General features: G+C 32.4%; 1 protein-coding gene across 1 annotated transcript; it reads right to left on the bottom strand.

Annotated features, from left to right (window-relative positions):
• Positions 1 to 13,570: 13,570 nt before the first annotated feature.
• Positions 13,571 to 19,182, bottom strand: LOC132758139 (tRNA 2-selenouridine synthase-like). The gene is made up of 3 exons (XM_060749670.1): positions 19,110 to 19,182; positions 16,575 to 17,147; positions 13,571 to 14,976 (listed from the first exon to the last, which is right to left on the bottom strand). The coding sequence occupies exons 2-3, from the start codon at positions 17,101 to 17,103 to the stop codon at positions 14,369 to 14,371; spliced, it is 1,137 nt and encodes a 378-aa protein (XP_060605653.1). The 5' UTR covers positions 17,104 to 17,147; positions 19,110 to 19,182; the 3' UTR covers positions 13,571 to 14,368.

The raw sequence follows: 19,182 nt of genomic DNA, 5'->3' as shown, positions 1-19,182 counted from the left end.
GACAATATCAAGAGAGCAAATCATTAATGAAGAGCAATTTATTTTGTATTTATGCCCAAATTTACGTATCGCTATCTATATTTGTTTATTAATTATGGTCTCCATAGAAACTGCATAACAGCAGATTCGTCCAAACAACATATTTTTCCTGTGAACCCGGTTACAGTACTAGCTATTACACCATTCAGTATAGTGATGTAATCTGCATAAAAAAGAATGGTCTAAATATGTTTACGTCAGTTGGTTTATTGACTTCACATCTGACGTCAAAATGTAAAATGGAGAAAAATCTGAGTCTCTGAGAGAAAAAAAAAAAACACTCAGAACGTCAAAATTGAAAATGTTGCAGGCTCGGATTGATTGTGCCTGTGGTAGTGGTAAATGCGTGCTACCATCAGCCCCGCCTAGTACCGCCTAAAACATACGTTTAGAGCAACGGCCTTCGTTTTGGACAGAGGACGACGTAAGCAGGATACGTGTCAGGGGATATTATGTGACAGTACTTTTGTCAACATAACCAGGAATCTGATCAAGATCCATGCTGTTCCATGCTGTTCGCTTACAGACCCTATAACAAGTATATATAACTGATAGCGAACAGCATGGATCCTGATCAGACTGCGCGGATGCGCAGGCTGGGTTGGATCCATGCTGGTCGCAAACCCATTATGTTGGTTTTGTCGTGACGCGGCTCATTTGTACAAAGTTTTATTCTAATAAAATCTTTTGTCATTGCCATTGTCATTTTACAGCATACTTTTCACAAAATGCTGCATGCGATAGTATATTTATGAAGCCCAAAACCCTTTGATTTGGTGACGAAGCCTTTCTACATGTAAGAATAATAAGTTAATAAGGGTATAGTTAACAAATTTACCTATAAGATTGGAGGTAAGCTATTATGATCCGTTAAATCATAATAATAAATTGTTAGTTGATTGTAGTATGATTATAAAGTCAAACAGCATAATTATACATGTATAACTATCATTGTTAACTTGATGGGCTCTTCAAGTTTAAAGGTCCATTATACCTCAGAAATGATTGAATATTAATTTTAAAAACTTTTCTATTTTTGTTGTCCGGTTATGTATACTAAAAAGTATTTGAGCCGCGTCACGACAAAACCAACATAATGGGTTTGCGACCAGCATGGATCCAGACCAGCCTGCGCGTAAGCGCAATCTGATCAGGATCAATGCTGGTCGCTTACCAACTCTATAACAAGATGATGAACTGATAGCAAACAGCATGGTCGCAAACCCATTATGTTGGTTTTGTTGTGACCCGGCTCATTTTGTACGACAGTCAAAATAATACTCTGTTTTGTAACCAACTACTTCGCATTCAGCACTTCTCCAGGTGGTATGCATCTAACATGCTCTTAAACCATTACCTTAACTCAATAATCTATCATATTTACCATTTTTTAGAAGGTTTTAACTGTTGAATAATCATGAAATGCAAGTCCTTACCGTAATATTGTCAGACTTTCGTGTTAATACAAAAAAGGACAAACAATCAACAGTAGTCTTCAATGTGATATACACAAAAGGTTTTCAACTTTTCATTGCCATATGTAATTTGTTTTAAAATGATCCTTTCAACTGAAGTGTTGTTAAATAAGCAAACCGCATATTTCTTTTACACAAAAAGAACCTAACCCATTTTTTAAAGTTCAGATTTAAGTGGGCTAAGTGTAAAACGTTTATTGGTTAAATTATAAAAACATAACCTTTAACTAGGTTTGTTAAATCATGAACCGAACACAATTAATCCTTAAATGAGAAGTTGATATCTCGATTTCTCCTTGGGTTATACCAAAGACAAAAAAATATTTATGAAAAAAAAATGGCATAAAATAAAATAAGATTTCTTACTAAAATAGTTTAAATCTAATTTATCAGACAAATTGCGACCTTCAAAAACCGAGTGGAAGGAGAAAATTAAAGGAATCTCTATTAATGTGACAGTACTTATTTGGTTACTTCGTTGCTCTCCCTATTGTTCCTTTAACCACATTTAAGAAAAGTAACCACAAATTAAGCTTACAAAATGAATAGCATTTAAGAGAAAGTATGTAAAGTTACTCGTTTTTTCCTGTAGTTTCAAATGTTTCGAAGAGGGGAAATAATCGAAATAACCATTAATCGCAAATGTAGTCATGAGTTATGGTTTCTTTTACCTAATCGAGAGTATTATTTATTTTTACTGTATTTAACTTTTTTTTCTTTATTATAGTTTCGTTAATGTAATAAAATATATACAACATATCAAAAATAAAAATTTAAAAACTTTAAAAATTTTTAAAAAAAATCACTTTGTCTTTTGTGCAGAGTTTTTTAGAACTCATCTTGGGCGAATCAAAAACATTTGAGCGCTCATGAAAAATCAACATAGTGCGTTTGCGCCCAGAAAGGGGATCCGAGCACCTGCACATCCCCATCTGATCAGACCCCATCTGTTCGTTTAAAAACCCTAGTAAAGTACAAAACGGGTAGCGAAACTTTCCCGAGGGACGGGGGAAAGGCGCAGGCGGGCTGAACCATGTGGTGAAACCATTATGTTTTTTTTGGTGTGACGGGGCCCTTTTTTATCAGTTACGTGGGACCAATATAAGAGATTTTTCCTGTAAATTAAAATTTTCATGTAAATTATAATTTGAATGTCATTTTTTGGAAATTCTTATTTAATTTTTTTTCTATAAACGTTTTTTTAAATTAAAGAAGTTTTTACATTACAATACTAAAATTTAAAATAAATAGGATGATTTTAAATAAAACAATAGCAGAAAACTTAACAATTTCTAATAATTTCCTCTATTGAAAATAGAATGGATGTTTTGATAATAATAAGAAAGATATCAAGAAAAAAATAAGTTGAGCATTCTTTGTAAGTGGGGATTGACCAATCTTAAACTTTGGGAAAAACAAAATGAAATACAAATAATTGAATAACGAAGGGCAACCATCGTATCTTTTTATATAAAAAGTTAAACCCTAAAAAACGCCCAAAACGGAAACATTGAAAATGTTTACAGCTCGGCTTGACCGAGCCCCTTTAAATGGACGATAGATTTAAGTAATAGATTAAGTAAAAACGCTCCGTTCACGATCGCTCAATGAACCGCTAAAGCAAGATGGCAGCATTCAAACACGGACGATGGTGTGTTTTTTTTTTTCGGCAAAAGGCCGTCTGATTTCACAATTGACATTTCCGCTAAAATTAACAGTAAAGAAATTAATATAGGCAGAATTTCTCATTGGTCATTTTAACACGCAATAGCCTGTCCGAGCTTCCCGTTATAGTAGAGTTTTTTTTCAAACTGTTTGATTGCTTTTTTTATGCGTTTATAAAGGTTCGCCCGCCGGTAAAGCTCATATGGGCGACCGCGGACACGTCAAGTCCGGGCCATCCTAGCGCAATTCCGCCCGGTTTTTTTTTCGTCGATTTTTTTCCAGCTTTATTGGTGGACGGAAGAACCCCAGGTGCCCTCCGGGCATTAATTTCAGCACTGAGGGGACATGGGTAGAACACCGACATTCCGAAGCCAGGTGGATGGTTCCTGCAATGAAAGATTTTGACCCGAGTGAGGATCGTAACTTTAAGCACGATGAGGGAGGCTGTGATTCTCAAGTGAGCCCGACCTTTACACCATTTCGGCCACGGAGGCCCCCCCATATTTTTGATTGGGCTCGATTGGAAGAAGATATAAGTCAGAACAAATTAAAAGCACATATATTGATAATTTTTCTAGATGTTTTCAAAAAGGGGATTTAAATAAATATAAAATTTAAAATATAAAGTTTCGTTTTTATACTTTTCTTGGTTGGGTTTTCTTCTAAGATGTTTTTTATCATTATTTTTCTTTTTTCTCAAAACCCCCCAAATAAACGATTAAAACAACTTTCACTAATTTACATTTCAAAATTCTCTTTTAAATTTTAGTGTAAAAATCTAGGGAAAATGTTTTTAAAAAAAAAACCCCTTTTCCCAAATTAAAAATTCCCATTTTTTTTAAAAATCAAATAATGTGATTTTATTTTTTAAATTATGATAAAAATTAAAGGGGAAAATTTTTGGGGGAAAAAAATAAAGTAAAATAAAACTTTTTGAGGGGGGAAAAAATGTTTGTTTGGGGTTAGCATTTTTTGGGGGTAGCTTAACCCCCCATGCAAGAAAAACAATTTTAAACTTTCCCCCAGATTTTTTAAAGATACTTCTTGTTTTTTTGTTGTTGTTGTTTGTTTTTTTTTGTTGATGTTGTTTTTTTTTGGGTGTGTTGTTTTTTTTAAATTTAGAAAACATCGGCCATGTCTTTATACTCCGGTGTTCACTCGAATATTCAAATGTGACACGCATGTGGCTTTCTAAGCGAAAAAATGGCTTATGATCCCAATTAAAGAATGCATGTTGTACCTTAACCAATGAAACAATTGGCGGCATGAATCACCGCTATTATAAATACATTTAGACTTACAATTTTCGCCCAAACCCCAGCCGATTTTTTTCTTGGTTGGGTGCTTGCATTTATTCGTATTATTCCCAATTTTGGCGGCGCAGGAACTTTCGTTGTGATTGAATCATGAAATCCTTTCTACGGTCATTCGCACTGTACCTCTTCTCTTGCATGTCAGAAGTAATCAGTTCCCCTGCAAAATGTGAAAGGCAAATTGTTTTCTGCATGAACAGGCCTGCCCGGATTATTTTTTGACAGAACGTGTCGGGAAAATTAAATTTGGGGGCTTTTTGCCCTGTTTCGGGGGGAAAACTATCAAACACCCCCCTGTTGTTTTTTTGGGCCTTTAAAACCCTTCAAGTAAATACTAAATTTTAAACCCCCAAAAATTAAAATTTTTTTATAAAAAAAATATATTATCAATTAAACACAATTATTTTAAAAAAATTGGAAAATTAACTATAAAAATTTGACAAATTTTTAAACTGCAATTTTTTGGGAATAAAATTTTAAATAAAAAACCCCCACCCCGGAAAAATTATTAAAATATTTTCAAAGGTCGGCCCCAAAAAATATGTAAAGCGGGTTACGGGAAGAAGTTTTGGGGTCGCAATAGGGCGGTCCTGTTCCAGTAATATTTTTCGGGACTAAAATCATAAAACTGAAAATCAAAAAGAAAAAGAATATTTTACATTGAATGAATAAAGCTATATTTCTGAAGACCAAGTAAATAAAACTCTTTTTTGCAAGCTTTTATGCACACAGTCATACAGATTTAATATTTATTATTAACCTAAACATAAGATACGTTAGAGTTAAAAATAACAACAATTTACAGCTATCCCTCTCAATCCATAATTTATTTATTTTCATATAAACTTTTTATGGAAATGAAAAGATTTCAAAAAAAAGTCTATGAACGACACATCTTGCGGCCAAATGTTTTTTAAGTTAGAATCATATGCAGGTGGTAATGCCATGCTCTTGCATTGGTCAATTTGTAAGAAATTGGGACAAAGGGTAAGTCAATGATAGCTTTTTCTGAAATTTGTGGCTTTTAACGAAAAAACTCTTGAGTTATATAGACAGGGAACAATATGCCCTAACTGGTTTAAAGCCCAAGGTCATATGCCACACAGGCACATCGGGGGGGGTTAAATTTCTTTGGCTAGCATTCCTAAAAAATTTAAAAACGTAAATTGAGACTTTGAAAATTTGGCATTTTGCTAATTCATGCGAATTTTAAGGATTTTTTTGCAAAAAAATGTTTTGGGTTTATAAGACAAACATTGATATTCTGTATTTCTCAAAAAATTTTTTAAGTAATGAATCTAAAATAAATTTAATAACTTTTTTAATTTTTTTCCCAAATTTTTTCCATTGGACTCCCTTAAATATGATGACTGTTTTGTGCCATGTGTATTTTTCCCCCCGGGGGCGCCGGATGAAAAACACAAAAAAAAATTTACGACGAAGTAAAAACTTTTTGTCATACTTGGGGCCCCGGGGCAAAAGGCGAAAACATAATAAATTTTTAAAAAGACAGCCCCCCAAATTTTGGCACACTCATCCCCATAGTTTGATGTTTTTTTTTTATAACAAAATCGTGTAAATTACATCTATTTTAAACGCTTTTAAAAAGGGATCCTTCTCCCTGAAAAAAAATTTAAAAGAATTTTACTTTTTTTCCTCTACGTACTTTTATTTTAAAATACATCTTTATGGAAAACCCTCCCAAACCTTCTTTTGAAACCTTATTCAAAAACCCTTCCACCAGAAAGGTTTTAAAAAAAAAAAACCCCGGGAAGATCTTATTTAAAGTTTTTGAAATTTGTTTTAAAAAAAAAGCCCCGATCGTGGAAAAAAATTAAATAAGAATATTATAATAAAGAGATATACAATATTTTTCTAAAGTCTCTTCAAGATAAAAGGGGGACGATTAAAATCTATCTACAATTGGGCCGTACCCTTTCAATTTTTGGGCCAAGACTCTGGCCCTTTATCAAAACAAAGAAGATCATCGTGATAGAAAATATCAATGTTCGTTTAATAATATTGCAGTATGCGGGTATTCTAACTCCTAACTCGTCTAGTTCCATGCCTACTATTCTGCGATAACGTATAGTAACGGGGGCAGGTAATCCAGACTTTCTCCTAACCTGCTGACTTTTTGCGTAAATGCATTTGCCACGCAGCTTTGAATTTAGAACAGTCCATTCAACGTTTAAGATATGCTAAGTCAAAATACAAAGATGAGCTACAGAGCCTGGTAAAACTACACAGAAGTTCAGGTTGACCTGAGTCTATGATGGTGCCAAAAGCAAATCGTTTCCGGTTTCAGCAGTCTAAGGGATCAAATAAAAAAGGGAGAGAATCTTCCCTAGGGTATCATATAATGCTACTGACTTGTCAAAAGGGGTCAAATTTCTTAAAAACCAGATGTCCATCTAAAGATGAAGCATTTCATAAAAACATTTCTGTTTCGTTTTTAATAACAGTTTTCCTTACGAGTATTTTCAATTTAGTGCAAATAAGTCTATGTATTTTCTATAATGACAAATATTAATCGCAATATTTATTTTTTTAAAAAACTGAATATATTAATTAAAAATAAAATGAATTACATTTCACAGAACATAAATGTTTCAGCATGACAGTATAGTTTTTCTTTGCTATACATTATATTAATATCTACTAACATAAAAATTACATTTGCAATAGTAAATAAATTTATGTCCAATAAAATAAGAATAGTTTTTATAGAAACAAAGGTGTACATGAAAATGTAGAAAATGTCTTAATATATATAAATGCAGTATCATTAATAAAATATCATAACAATTTCTTTAAAAAAAAACAAACATTACCATTTTCTATTTTCTTAATGTCTTCAAAAACTGCACATTCATTTTTCTATTTACATCTTAAGTATACAATCTATATTTTAGTAAAAAAATGTAAACATAAATATTACATAGTTTTTAATCCTAGAACAATAAATGAATTTACGTCGAATAAAATAAGAACTATAGCAACAAAGGTGTACATTTACATGTAGAAACTGTCTTTTTAATATACATGTATATAAATGCAGTACCATTAATAAAATATCATAACAATTTCTTTAAAAACAAACATTACTGTTTTCTATAAGTCTTCAAAAACTGCACATTCATTTTTCTATTTACATCTTAAGTATACAATCTATATTTTAGTAACAAAATGTAAACATAAATATTACATATTTTTTAATCACAGAATTGTGAAGCATTTTATGGTGATAAGATGCCACTCTATAACCCAGAAAAAAGTGTTGTTATTGTTGTTTCAAATCCGACCTTTCAACGATTTTCTTCTTACTAACACTGCTCCATCCGAGCACACTCGTGGTCGACTAAATGATGTTGATGATGATGATGAAGATGATGATGAGGGCGACGCTCTATATGATGATGTTGAACTAAAGTTTATTGATTCCGGTTGCTTTCCCCAGCTCACGCGTCTTTTCTTCGTTGATTTGCCACCAAACGCAAAATTGTCCATTTTTCGCGCCATTGTGGCAACTGATTTTCGTCTGCTGCATGCTTCGGAAATTCTCGTCGGCTTTTCGGAAATTTGCGTCGCATCAAAACTGTCTGTGATTTCATCAAGAACTTTTTGAAATGTTTCTGAACCTTGAGGTAATTCCTCACGACATATGAATGTTTGATTAAAGAAATGAAAATGATATCCATTTAATTCCTCATTGTACTTAACGTTTGGTGATAGACGTTGCACTTTGTCTTCTTCCTTCTCGTTTACCATAGCGTTTTCCGGACTTGCGCCTATTTTGTCAACTGCGACAGAAACTTTCAATTTCTGTGACATAATTGTGCGATGGTGTTTAATTTTTATCTTATTTATAAAGGTAGCTGGCCGTTGAAACTTTAATTTCCTGTTCGCGGTACCGTCATTTACCGACGCAAATTAATTATTTTTTACGTGTTACGAAACAAAATGAAATATGAACAGATGGCAAAGTTTGTTCAATCCGGAACAGCTACACCTCCGACTGAGCACGATCCTGGCGCGAGTAAATGGCAGAAAGTAATAATGTCGCGAGTTTTTATATAAGTTGAGCAGAGACCTTGAAACTTTTTTCACCCTTACACGTCACTGCCAACTGACAATTTAAAAGGTAATTTTAAGTGAAAGTATGATGACTGAATGTACATGTAGTCTTTCTATTTTTTGCAAAACCGTTTTGAATTAGAGCAGACGACAAGAGTTTAATACATGATCTTGGGAGACGTTGGTAAAAACATTATTAAAGTTATATCAAACTGATTAGTCTCATATCCCAAAAACAGGCAAACAACAAATCATTCTCGATCAGAGAGGTTAATCGCGGCGAAAGTTGCCTTCACAACTGTTTAACCAGTAGGAAAGGGGCACTTTATTCCAATACAAAGGTAGCGTTCATGATTGTTGTAACGTTATATGAGCATATCGATAACAAGAAAAAAAATATTTGCCGAGTTAACCGCACTATGAACCCTATTTTTTTTTACTCATGCCGCTTACTCCTTTAGTTTCAAAACTAATAACAGAAAACCGAGGGGCGGTTCTATTTCAGCGAGCCAAAATACGAGTACTGCCACATAAAAGCGCATTCACATTTGTTATTTTCAGAAATACTTTTGTACCCTCCTCACTAATCTTTGTTGATAATTGGTAAATTATTTATTGGTGTCAATCTCCTGGCTGTAAATAATGGTATAACAACCATAATGGGGATATTTATCTTACTGGACCATCTTTTAATGATTTAAATATCCAATTTCAAAACATTAATCCATCGACCACTAATAATCATGAATAATCTATCAGACGCATGTACGAGTAAAAAAGAGATCGTCTGCTGATGCACGAGCTCTGGTTTGGCTCTTTTGATTAGGAAAACCGGTAATTATTTTAATTGGAATATAAAAGCGTTTTAAGCAGGTTAAAACTAAATTAAAGGCGAATGAAGTAGCTTAAAAATTTATTAAACTTTTAGACCGTCATTCTCTCACAAGCTGGCAACTGTTTCAATACATTTATTTCGAAAGTTTTTCCTAAAAAAAGAAAAGCTTGCTGTTTTAAAGATGAACGAGTTTAGTCGAAAATTAGGAAAGATGGACAAGTTGATGTATTTAGCCTGGCGTAAACGTTGATATAAATGTCATCACTTATAATATAGTTGCAATGAATTCAAGAGGTACGTGATTGATGTACATGTACTTAAAATTTAAGCCCTTAAAGAATTTGCCTTACTTCTTTGTTTTAACATAGCAAATATATACTTTGTCATCAAATAACGTTGACTTGTAAATAAACATGTTTTTGTATATAAATTATTATTCATAGTCCAAAATCTGTTTCAAAAATGTTTTGAAGATACCGAACTTTTGTAAGCACTTGATGTCCCTTCCTTTCTATGACTAAAAACAAGCTAATTGTCTAGCAACTAGGGTTATTACTAAAAACATCGGTTCATTTACATGTACAGTATATACGGTTCTTTCTTTTTTTAAATATAAAGGTCGTAAAAAGGTCATAACCTTATATTGAACTTTGTTTTCAAAAGTTCAATATCGCTAAATCTAAAATTTTTGATATGAATTTTAAACAAATTAGCTCTATTGTTCATTGTCAATGAAATTATTTGTGAACTTGGTTTTAACATTCATAACAAGGATATTAAACTTTTAAACTTTTCACTCATAAAATGTAATATTTTGAATAACAAAAAAAATGATAACTTTTTTTCCTTAATTTTTATAACAGATACTTTAATAATTTAAACAGTACCCCTCTAAAATCCGATCACATGCTTTACTTTATCTTTAATATTTATGAAAAATGCAATGAGAGTACTGTGAACATGAAAAAGAATTTTTCTGTAGGTTACGATGGTAATATTGGTTATATTTTATATTTCATAAAATGTGTATACATGTACACATGCTAAACATATGTAAAAATGAACACTTTCACCATTCCGGTTGGCAATAATAAAGTGTCCGAAAATAGAAATTTATAGATATGACATGCAAATGATTACATTAAAAATTGTTGAAACAGTCAATTTTACTGGTATTCTTGATTAGTTCTAAAGAAGTGTGGCAGACGTTTCATTTCTAAGTCAATTTACAATAAGACGTTTCACTTTCAAAAGACCGGGACTTAATGGTCTCCTTATTTCAGGATATACAGACAAACTATTGTTAAATGCAGAAAAATAAATCTTTATCCTTTTTGAAGTAATATTAGAAAATTTTTATTTTTTCCCTTTTTAAATTTGTTTATCACACAAAGGGCACGAATGTACAGGGTGAAAATGAGGGTTTTTTCAGGTTTTACGGTAGGGAAGATCTTTATGCTCCCAATTTTTGCCCTTTAAACCCGGCACAAAACGGGACCCCAGAAGAAAAAGAAAATCTTAAGGGCCCCCCTTGGGGGATTTGAATTCAATTTTTGGGAGTGGGCCCAAATGGTTTAAGGGCCCAAAGACCCAACCCCTCTGCACTTTGCGCCTGTCAAAAAGGGTATAAAATTTTCTTCGATTTATTTTTAAAAACCTTTCCATAAAAAAAATCAAATATTAAATAAAAAGCAAACTAATCAAATATTTTGTTAAAGATAGTAAAAGAAATTTGATTTGTTTAAAATTTTTTTATTGGACTTATTAAAATTTTTTCCCTTTTATTTCGGGACAAAATGTGTGATTTCCTTTTTAAAGGAAACTCCAAAATATGCAAAGGGGTTTTTTTTGGTGCTTTTGGGGGATTCACATTTCCTACATCTATTGATTTTCTGTGTTGATATCTCCAATGGTTTGATGAAACATTGTTGTGCGGTGTGTAATAGCTAAGTCATAGTTCCTAAATTTTAAAGGTTTTCCGGAGGTGTGGCATTGCCGAACATGGAAGGTTCAAGAGTGGATGCTATGGTTAAAGCAGAGACAAACAAGCGGCCAATGCCACATTTAATATTAAAGTTTTCCATTCAGCTGTGAAAATTCTTACTTTTCTAAAAGTCTTGGCCCATTTCTCTCAAATTTGATTTTCTTGAAAATGGTCCGCTCATCTGAAGGCGTGCAGGTTTAATCTATTGCTCTGAGAAAATACATTTGTAAAACCAACGAAAAAAAATGTAAAAAGTATGACATTATTATTATTGTTTAAACACAATAAACGTGGTTAGTTGTCCTCTATACGCAAACCCATGGCGTCTGCAAATCATTATTAAATCTTGTTTTTTGTTTTTTTTGTAATATTTCGTAACACTTCTTGATGTACTCTTAATATTCTAGAACAGATCAAAATAGGACACATGGGGCAAAAAACTTTCATGAAACACTGACCCAATTTTTATATTGAATTTTTATGGCACTGTAATCTTTCAGTAAAGACATTATAGCCACCATATCACGCTGGCAGGAAATTTGAGATTTGATAAACTTCCTAATATCTTAAATAAATATAATTATCTTAAAGTGCACCTACCTACAAATGTACCAATATTACTATGGTAGTAAGTGCACAATATTTTGATATTGTAAATATTTTGTACACATATATACATGTATCAACAAGCAGTGCACCCACGTATTGTTCCTCAACATTATATGGTTTTCGATAGTATTCTTATTGTTTAGTTGTTACTTAGTCTTTTATTACAGACTTAAATATAGCTCTGTGCCTGTTGATGTTTTGGAAAATTCAATATAGTATAAAGGCTTCCACATAACAAGTGTTCTTTTTTATCCCACATCAGTACAGCAATAACATGAGTTTGGCATCATCTCATATATTTATAGAATAGGCTACTTTAGAAAATGCAAATCTGTGTAATTTTGCTGTTTTTATATTTTTAACACTGTATTTTCCCTATAAGCACGTTGTGCTCTGGTGAGCTAAAAATGTCAATTTAACACATTAAAATTCTTCAAAAAATAATTAATATCTATAATTAATATCAATCATGAGGTGGTCCCTTACACTCTTTTTGATTTGCTTATTTGTAATACTACAATGGTATTTAATATGCGAGTCATAATTTCGGTAGCCTTAGTAATAACATCTGTTGAATATAATTATATTACACCTTGCAGACATTTTAACAATTTTATGACTTGTCCAATCTCAGTGGCAATAAAAGTCAATATAATATATTAACTCTGCACACTTTGCATTAGAGATTAAATATTGTATCATGACAGTATATATTAAAGATTAATTCTTATATTGTTGTAGATATATGACCATCTTAAACTTGTTGATTATATAATTATGCACTTCCTATTTTTGTAAAGTAACAATATACAAGTGACACAAGAGATCTTGAAATGTAAACATTATTATAGTAAATCAATATACATTGTAGTAAATCACTAATCTTTATATTATTTTGTGTAAATCAATACACAGTCATTTACTATTTGATCCCTATTCATCAAGATTGTTTGTTTGTGTTGTTGGATTTTAATTTCACATCAACACAGTAAAGGTCATACGGTGTCTTTCCAGCTCAACTGGTAGGAGAAGACCTCTGTTGCTCGGTTTGTGCATTACTTCAGAAATGAGCCTGCACCTGAGTAGGATCACAAATGTTTCGAAAGCTAGCTGTAACACTTCCTAACATAAAAGCATCCATATTCTGACGGGGAATAGCGCCAAAAGCAGTGAAGGGCAAAATACTAGTCAGGTGTCACATAAAGAAATATGTTCTTTTTAAGCAATAATTTAACAGGACAGTGTACATGCCTGCTTGATAATAAATCTTGTTGCAGAATTTTTTATAAAATAATATGAACATGTCTAAAATTTAAAAGCAGATGTTTGGAAATATACATGTACATCATTCTAACAAATTCCTCTGAATTTGATCTGAAATTTTCACTTTCAACTTGTTAATTTATTGGACAAGTATAAATGTATTCAACATTTTGTAGGAGAAAGGGTTTAGCTGATTCAGACACATTGAAGTTTGAACAGACTAAAATTTAAGATGTGAAAATTCTGCTTTGACTCAATATAAACAGTATTTCAATTTATTTTCAAAGATAACAAAACAATTTATATTAAACAAGATTTTCAGCAATTATTTCTAATAAGATTTAACTCCCTTTCAAAAAGTGTCATATGCTATGAATTTAACTCAATATAGGACTGGAGCTTGCAGAAATCATGATCAATAAATAGACAAATATTGTTTTTTTCACCAATGCTTGCATTTTTCATTCATTATCATACATAAATTGTTGTGAAAAGATGAACAAGACCTTTTAAAGTTCATTCCGTTGAGTGAAAAGTCAAGATTTAATCATTCAAGCCCCTTGTCCGGTATACTGGAATACTGTATTTAGTGTGGTGCTCCAGTCTTATTTTAGTCTTACTCATACTCTATCAGTGCCAATAACCTGTTACCAACAATAAAATTCAGATTAAATTTAATACTTGCTATAATACTTTATTAAATACTGTTTGAGGAACATTTCTCAAATATAATTCATTAATTAATACCAGCAACTGTAACAATGAAATAAATAATCTAATATAATAACAGCTAAATGTATAAAAACATGAAAATAAATTTTACTGTTTTCCATTCAATCAAAAGTCAAACTTATCCCTTGGATATTACATTCCTACATGTATAAAATATTATTATTCACTGCAAAGAAATTTTAAAAATCTCAGAAATCATATGATATGATATTACTTCTTTTAGACAGATATAATTTTTGACAGTAAGACAAAATTTTAAGTTTCTTTTTCTTCTTAGAAATTTATAGTACATCATAAAGCATTTAATTAGTTTTATGCTTGTGCTTCACTGAACGTATGTTTTCTATGAATTAACACAAAAGTATTCAACTTTCAACTAAATACTTTCAATTTTATTTACAAGATTAGTTAAAGTATCATTATCAAGGTTGTCTAAATGTAAATGTTTTGATTCGACTATAGATAAGTCATTCTTCTTCTGAGATAGCATATAACATGGATCATAGTGCTCCAGAAGCATTCTTCTCACAAAAGCCTCCCAGTCACCCTGATTGATCAAGGTCAACCATTCGTTTACACGTTCATGACCAGCTGTATTCACTAGTTTTAGAATAATTGTTTTCAATTCTTCTTTATTTTCAATCCAATTCGGATAGTCTCTGATTATATGCTTTACCCTTTCTTCTAAAGGTAGATGCACATGAAATCTAGGAGCTGTTTTTAAATGTTGGAAGAATTTTTGATGAATACATATTGAACCAATGCGAACACTCTCCGATTCTAGCCACACTGGTTTGGAAGTTGTAAAAGAGTGTAACTTATCACATAATAACGAGTCAAAGTATTTCTGTGAAGGCTGTGTCTCACCATGCCAAAGTCCTAAAACTGAGCCCTTATGTTTAGCTAGACCTTCAAGGTCAAGGACTTGGTGACCTTGTGCTGACAATGCTTGTAGTATCCTGGTCTTTCCACTTCCTGTGGGACCTGAAATGTTTCAGCATCAGTGTTAGAAATAACTCATGCATATATAATTATACTTACTAACAAGCATAGAAAACTAATTTAACATCAACCACTTATGCAAAAGTGGAAGTAAACCTTTAAAAGCGTTAACTTTAATAAAATGCATATGCTGAAGAGGATTAAAATCTTTAAAATGTTAATTTTTATATAATGCATTCTTAGGGGATATTGAATAAGTGTAGGTTTTATACCAAATTTATCGAACAAGTTGCATAAAATCATATTATGTGAGCCTCTGGCGAGCAAAATATTGTTTTATTCAACGAGTTCAATAAATTTAGTATTGAATCTACACAAATATAATATACTATTTATCACATATTTAAAATAAGAACGGTTAACTGTTAACTCGTCATTTTTCATTGATGTGCCTAAGGTATAAAGCTAGCTTTATTATACTCCTGTGTCGCTGTTAATGTGATAAATCACAATAAGACACCGGATGAGCTGAACAAGAGGGCCATGATGGCCCTGAAGTCGCTCACCTGTATATAGGCCCCTGGAGCGGGGCCAGTTTAAACACCAGGACTTTTATTTGAACAAACTTGGTAGACACCCATTAGAAGATGTTTCATGCTAAACATCTAAGGTCTAGCTCATTGGGTTTTTTAAAAGAAGATTTTTTCAACTTTTTTCTTTACACATATAGTTAAAAACAATGACACACCTGGGGCAGGGCCAGTTTTGACCCCAGGGCTTTTATTTGAACAATCTTTGTAGACACTTACTATAAATTGTCTCATGCTTTATATCTAAACTCTAAGCTATTCGGGTTTTTTCAAAGAAGATTTTAAAGATTTTGCTATACACATATCTAGCTCTTTGGGTTCTTTGAAAGAAGTTTTTTAAGTTTTTACTATATGCAACAATGACCCCCTGGGGCGGGGCCAATTTTGACCCCAGGGCTTTTTTTTTAACAAACTTGGTAGACACTCACTATAAGATGTTTCATACCAAATATCTAAGCTCTAGCTCTTTGGGTTTTTTAGAAAAAGATATTTAAAGTTTTTTTCTTTTGGTTGCCATGGCAACCACAGTTCTGCATGGAATTAAATTCTTTGATGATTTTCAAAGGAACATTCCTGTGAAGTTTGGATGAAATGGGCTTAGTGGTTTATGAGGAGATGTCATTTAAAGTAAAAGTTTACGGACGGCGGACGGACGGATGCCGGACGAAAAGCGATCACAAAAGAATGAGTTTTAATGAATCTACATGTAACAAATGATAATTTGTTTCTTTGGGAGCATAGCTCAAGAAATAAAATATTCCACAAAAAACATAGCAAGATGGACCTAATTTGCTTGTAGAACATAATTTCTACAATGATTAGCCTATCATGCCAAAAACCGTTGAACTTTTACCATGATGATTATCTTATATTATCTAACCAGCAATGCAGACCATAATCAGACTGCAAAAATGTGCCACATCATCTTGGTTAGCACTGTTTGCATGGGTAGAATCGGTTGCCCCTAGTAGGCTAAGGTTAAAGCATGAGTTGGATTCTATATGAAAAGTTCAAAACTCTTCACACTTAAAAGAAAACAAGAACACTAACCTGATATAACTCTGTACTGAAACATCTGTGGCAAGGTCTCAAACTCCCGTCTTATTCCTGCCCTATACTGTTTATATCCTTTTTCTAACACAAACGACTCAAAACCAATTTGAGCCAGAATGAGAGCCATACTGTATGACCTTTGACCTCCTCTCCAGCAATATATAAGAGGACTATAATCAGTGCCCTTTGATTGAAAATACACCTCAATATGATTTGCAATATTTCTTGAAATCAAAGCAGCTCCTGCCTTACGTGCCTCGAACTTGCTATGGGAGTACATTGTCCCAATAGTTATCCTTTCATCATTTGAAAGGACAGGTAGATTTATTGCCCCTGGGATATGATCTTCCTCATATTCAGCTGGAGTTCTAACATCAATAATTTCTGACACACAGTCATCCCTGTGACAAGTCAGTACCTTTGGTACACTGCTTTTGGAAGCATTTGCAACTGCAGTAAAGTACCTTTGTAGAAGTAAATGGAGGAAACGACGATGCTGTTGCAAGATTTTAAGTGTCATTATCATTTTGCCCTCTTCGATCCTTAGATTATCATTTCTAAGAAATGACCCTGAAATGTACAAAACACAACAAATAAGCAATTCATTTATTAAGTATGATAACTTATGAAACAAGACAGCCATGATGGCCCTAAATTGTTCCCCAAGGGATATGGTCTACATGGACAAAATTATAAAATTTAATAATGAGATATTCCTTGTTCAACAGAACAGAAGGATTTCAGAAATTTTGTTGCACCAACTCATTTTGAATTCTCATGATCACGTATTTAAAAGATATAAAACAAATATAAATGAATTATGATACAATTTTTGAATCCATAAAAAATGCTCATTTCCCACCATCTATCCATGAGATATCGCATCGGTATACATTTTAACCTGTTCATTCTTAACAAAATTCTCATTCAATTTTCTAAAGATCCCTACTAGTGTTATAAACAGGTTATAACATTTAACTGTAATACTAGTACTTTCTGATTTTGCAAACTTTTTTGTGGTGTTATATAATTCGGTGTTGCATCTAGAATTTCAAAATTATGGGGGATTGTCCCCCACTCAACTAAAAAATGTGGGGGATTTGGAAAAAAAGTGGGGTACATGCATTTACCTAACAATATGATGTACCGAAAAGAATTCATTTATTTTTTGTTTAGGCATTTTTGACAGCTATCGTCTGCTCAACAACAGAAATAGAAAAAATAAAACAGTGATGAATACTAAGTAAAGTCTGCGCAGATCAAACCATCAATACACACGCGAGATGACCCAGTTGGCTGATACATGCAATTTAGTATGTATTATAGCGAGCTTGAAGAGCTGGCCTGCAGGGCTTGCTGGCAAAGCAAGCTTTACAGTAACGCCAGTACCTGCTAGATAGTGATGGTTTAAAAATTTTCGTTGGAAGTACTGAATTGACACATTACAAATTTTCAAATTACAAGTTAACGATAAAAGCCGAGGAATTATGATTGAAAACAGATGAGTAGACTGATGTCCTGTGTACTTTTATAGGAACCATAATAGGACAGGGAACCAGAATAAACGGAAGCAGTGTGTAAAAATTAAATATCGAATGAAAATGTTAAATAAAAATGAACAATTATATTATACGACCATGTTTTTTTTCTTTATATAACTACTACCCTAAAATGGTACTGTTCCTAATAGAAAAGAGATATTAAAATTCCCAATTTCCATTGTTTAAATTCCCAAAAATGGCTGTTCAAAATTCCCACAAGGTCAAGTGATTTCTCTGAAATCATTTAAATCCAATATATTCATATAAAGCACCACTCAATAGTTCTACCTGGACAATGGAAGCTGTTAGCTATCTTTATTCCTGATGACTAATCTTATTTGTAGCTGAAAAAATGCATGAAAAAAATCCCAATTTAAGTGAAAATAACGCATTTTTTCCCAATCAGTCTGGTACCGGCACCATTCTAAAAGTAGAGAAAAAAACACTGTACTATTTCACAGTAAAAGACTAAGTATATGGAGCTCATTTTGAGGCTTTGCCTTTTTCATATACCGGTAAGTCACTACTGCGAGTGCAGAAGCTTTCAGTTTCAAGATATGATGAAGTCAAGATATGATTAATTAAGTTTAAAAGATAGTCAGATGAGCTACTTGGCCCAAGTTGTGCATTGACTTCATTAAAATGGCAATCTGCAAAAAGATATACACAATTTTGTGGCTATGATCAATGATAATTATGGAGAAGAGATAATGCATTTATCAGTTTATATGGTGAATGCACTTATCATTTGATATTGTTTTATATTAAAAGAATTGACAACTTTATTAAGTAGGGTACTAAGATCAAAATTTGTGTCAACGGAAAATATATGATCAACATGAACTGATGGAGCGAATTGTCATTGGGGCGAATCTTCCCTTACTTAATCCACTTCAGTTGGAACAACCTTGCAAGTCACGTACAGTATTTACTATCAGATTTAAATGTTGAATCTACTTATCAATCAAAACTGTGTTATATGCCGCCTTACCTAAAATGGGGTTTAGATAAGAAATATCTTGAAATTTTATTTAGTGTCATGCCTTTGGTTCCATTTCATTCAT

This window comes from Ruditapes philippinarum, unplaced genomic scaffold (assembly GCF_026571515.1).
Source record: "Ruditapes philippinarum isolate M1 unplaced genomic scaffold, ASM2657151v2 ctg680_1_1_1_1, whole genome shotgun sequence".
NCBI lineage: Eukaryota > Metazoa > Mollusca > Bivalvia > Venerida > Veneridae > Ruditapes > Ruditapes philippinarum.
Note: the sequence above shows the minus strand (reverse complement) of the source record. Positions and strands in the feature narration are given on the sequence as shown.

Bases quoted from the DNA above. Each gene is read 5' to 3' on its own strand.
- LOC132758139 (XM_060749670.1), bottom strand. From the start codon at position 17,103: ATGATAATGACACTTAAAATCTTGCAACAGCATCGTCGTTTCCTCCAT. The intron at 14,977-16,574 runs GTTAGTGTTCTT...GAAACATTTCAG, and splicing joins TCAGTACAGAGTTATATCAG to GTCCCACAGGAAGTGGAAAG.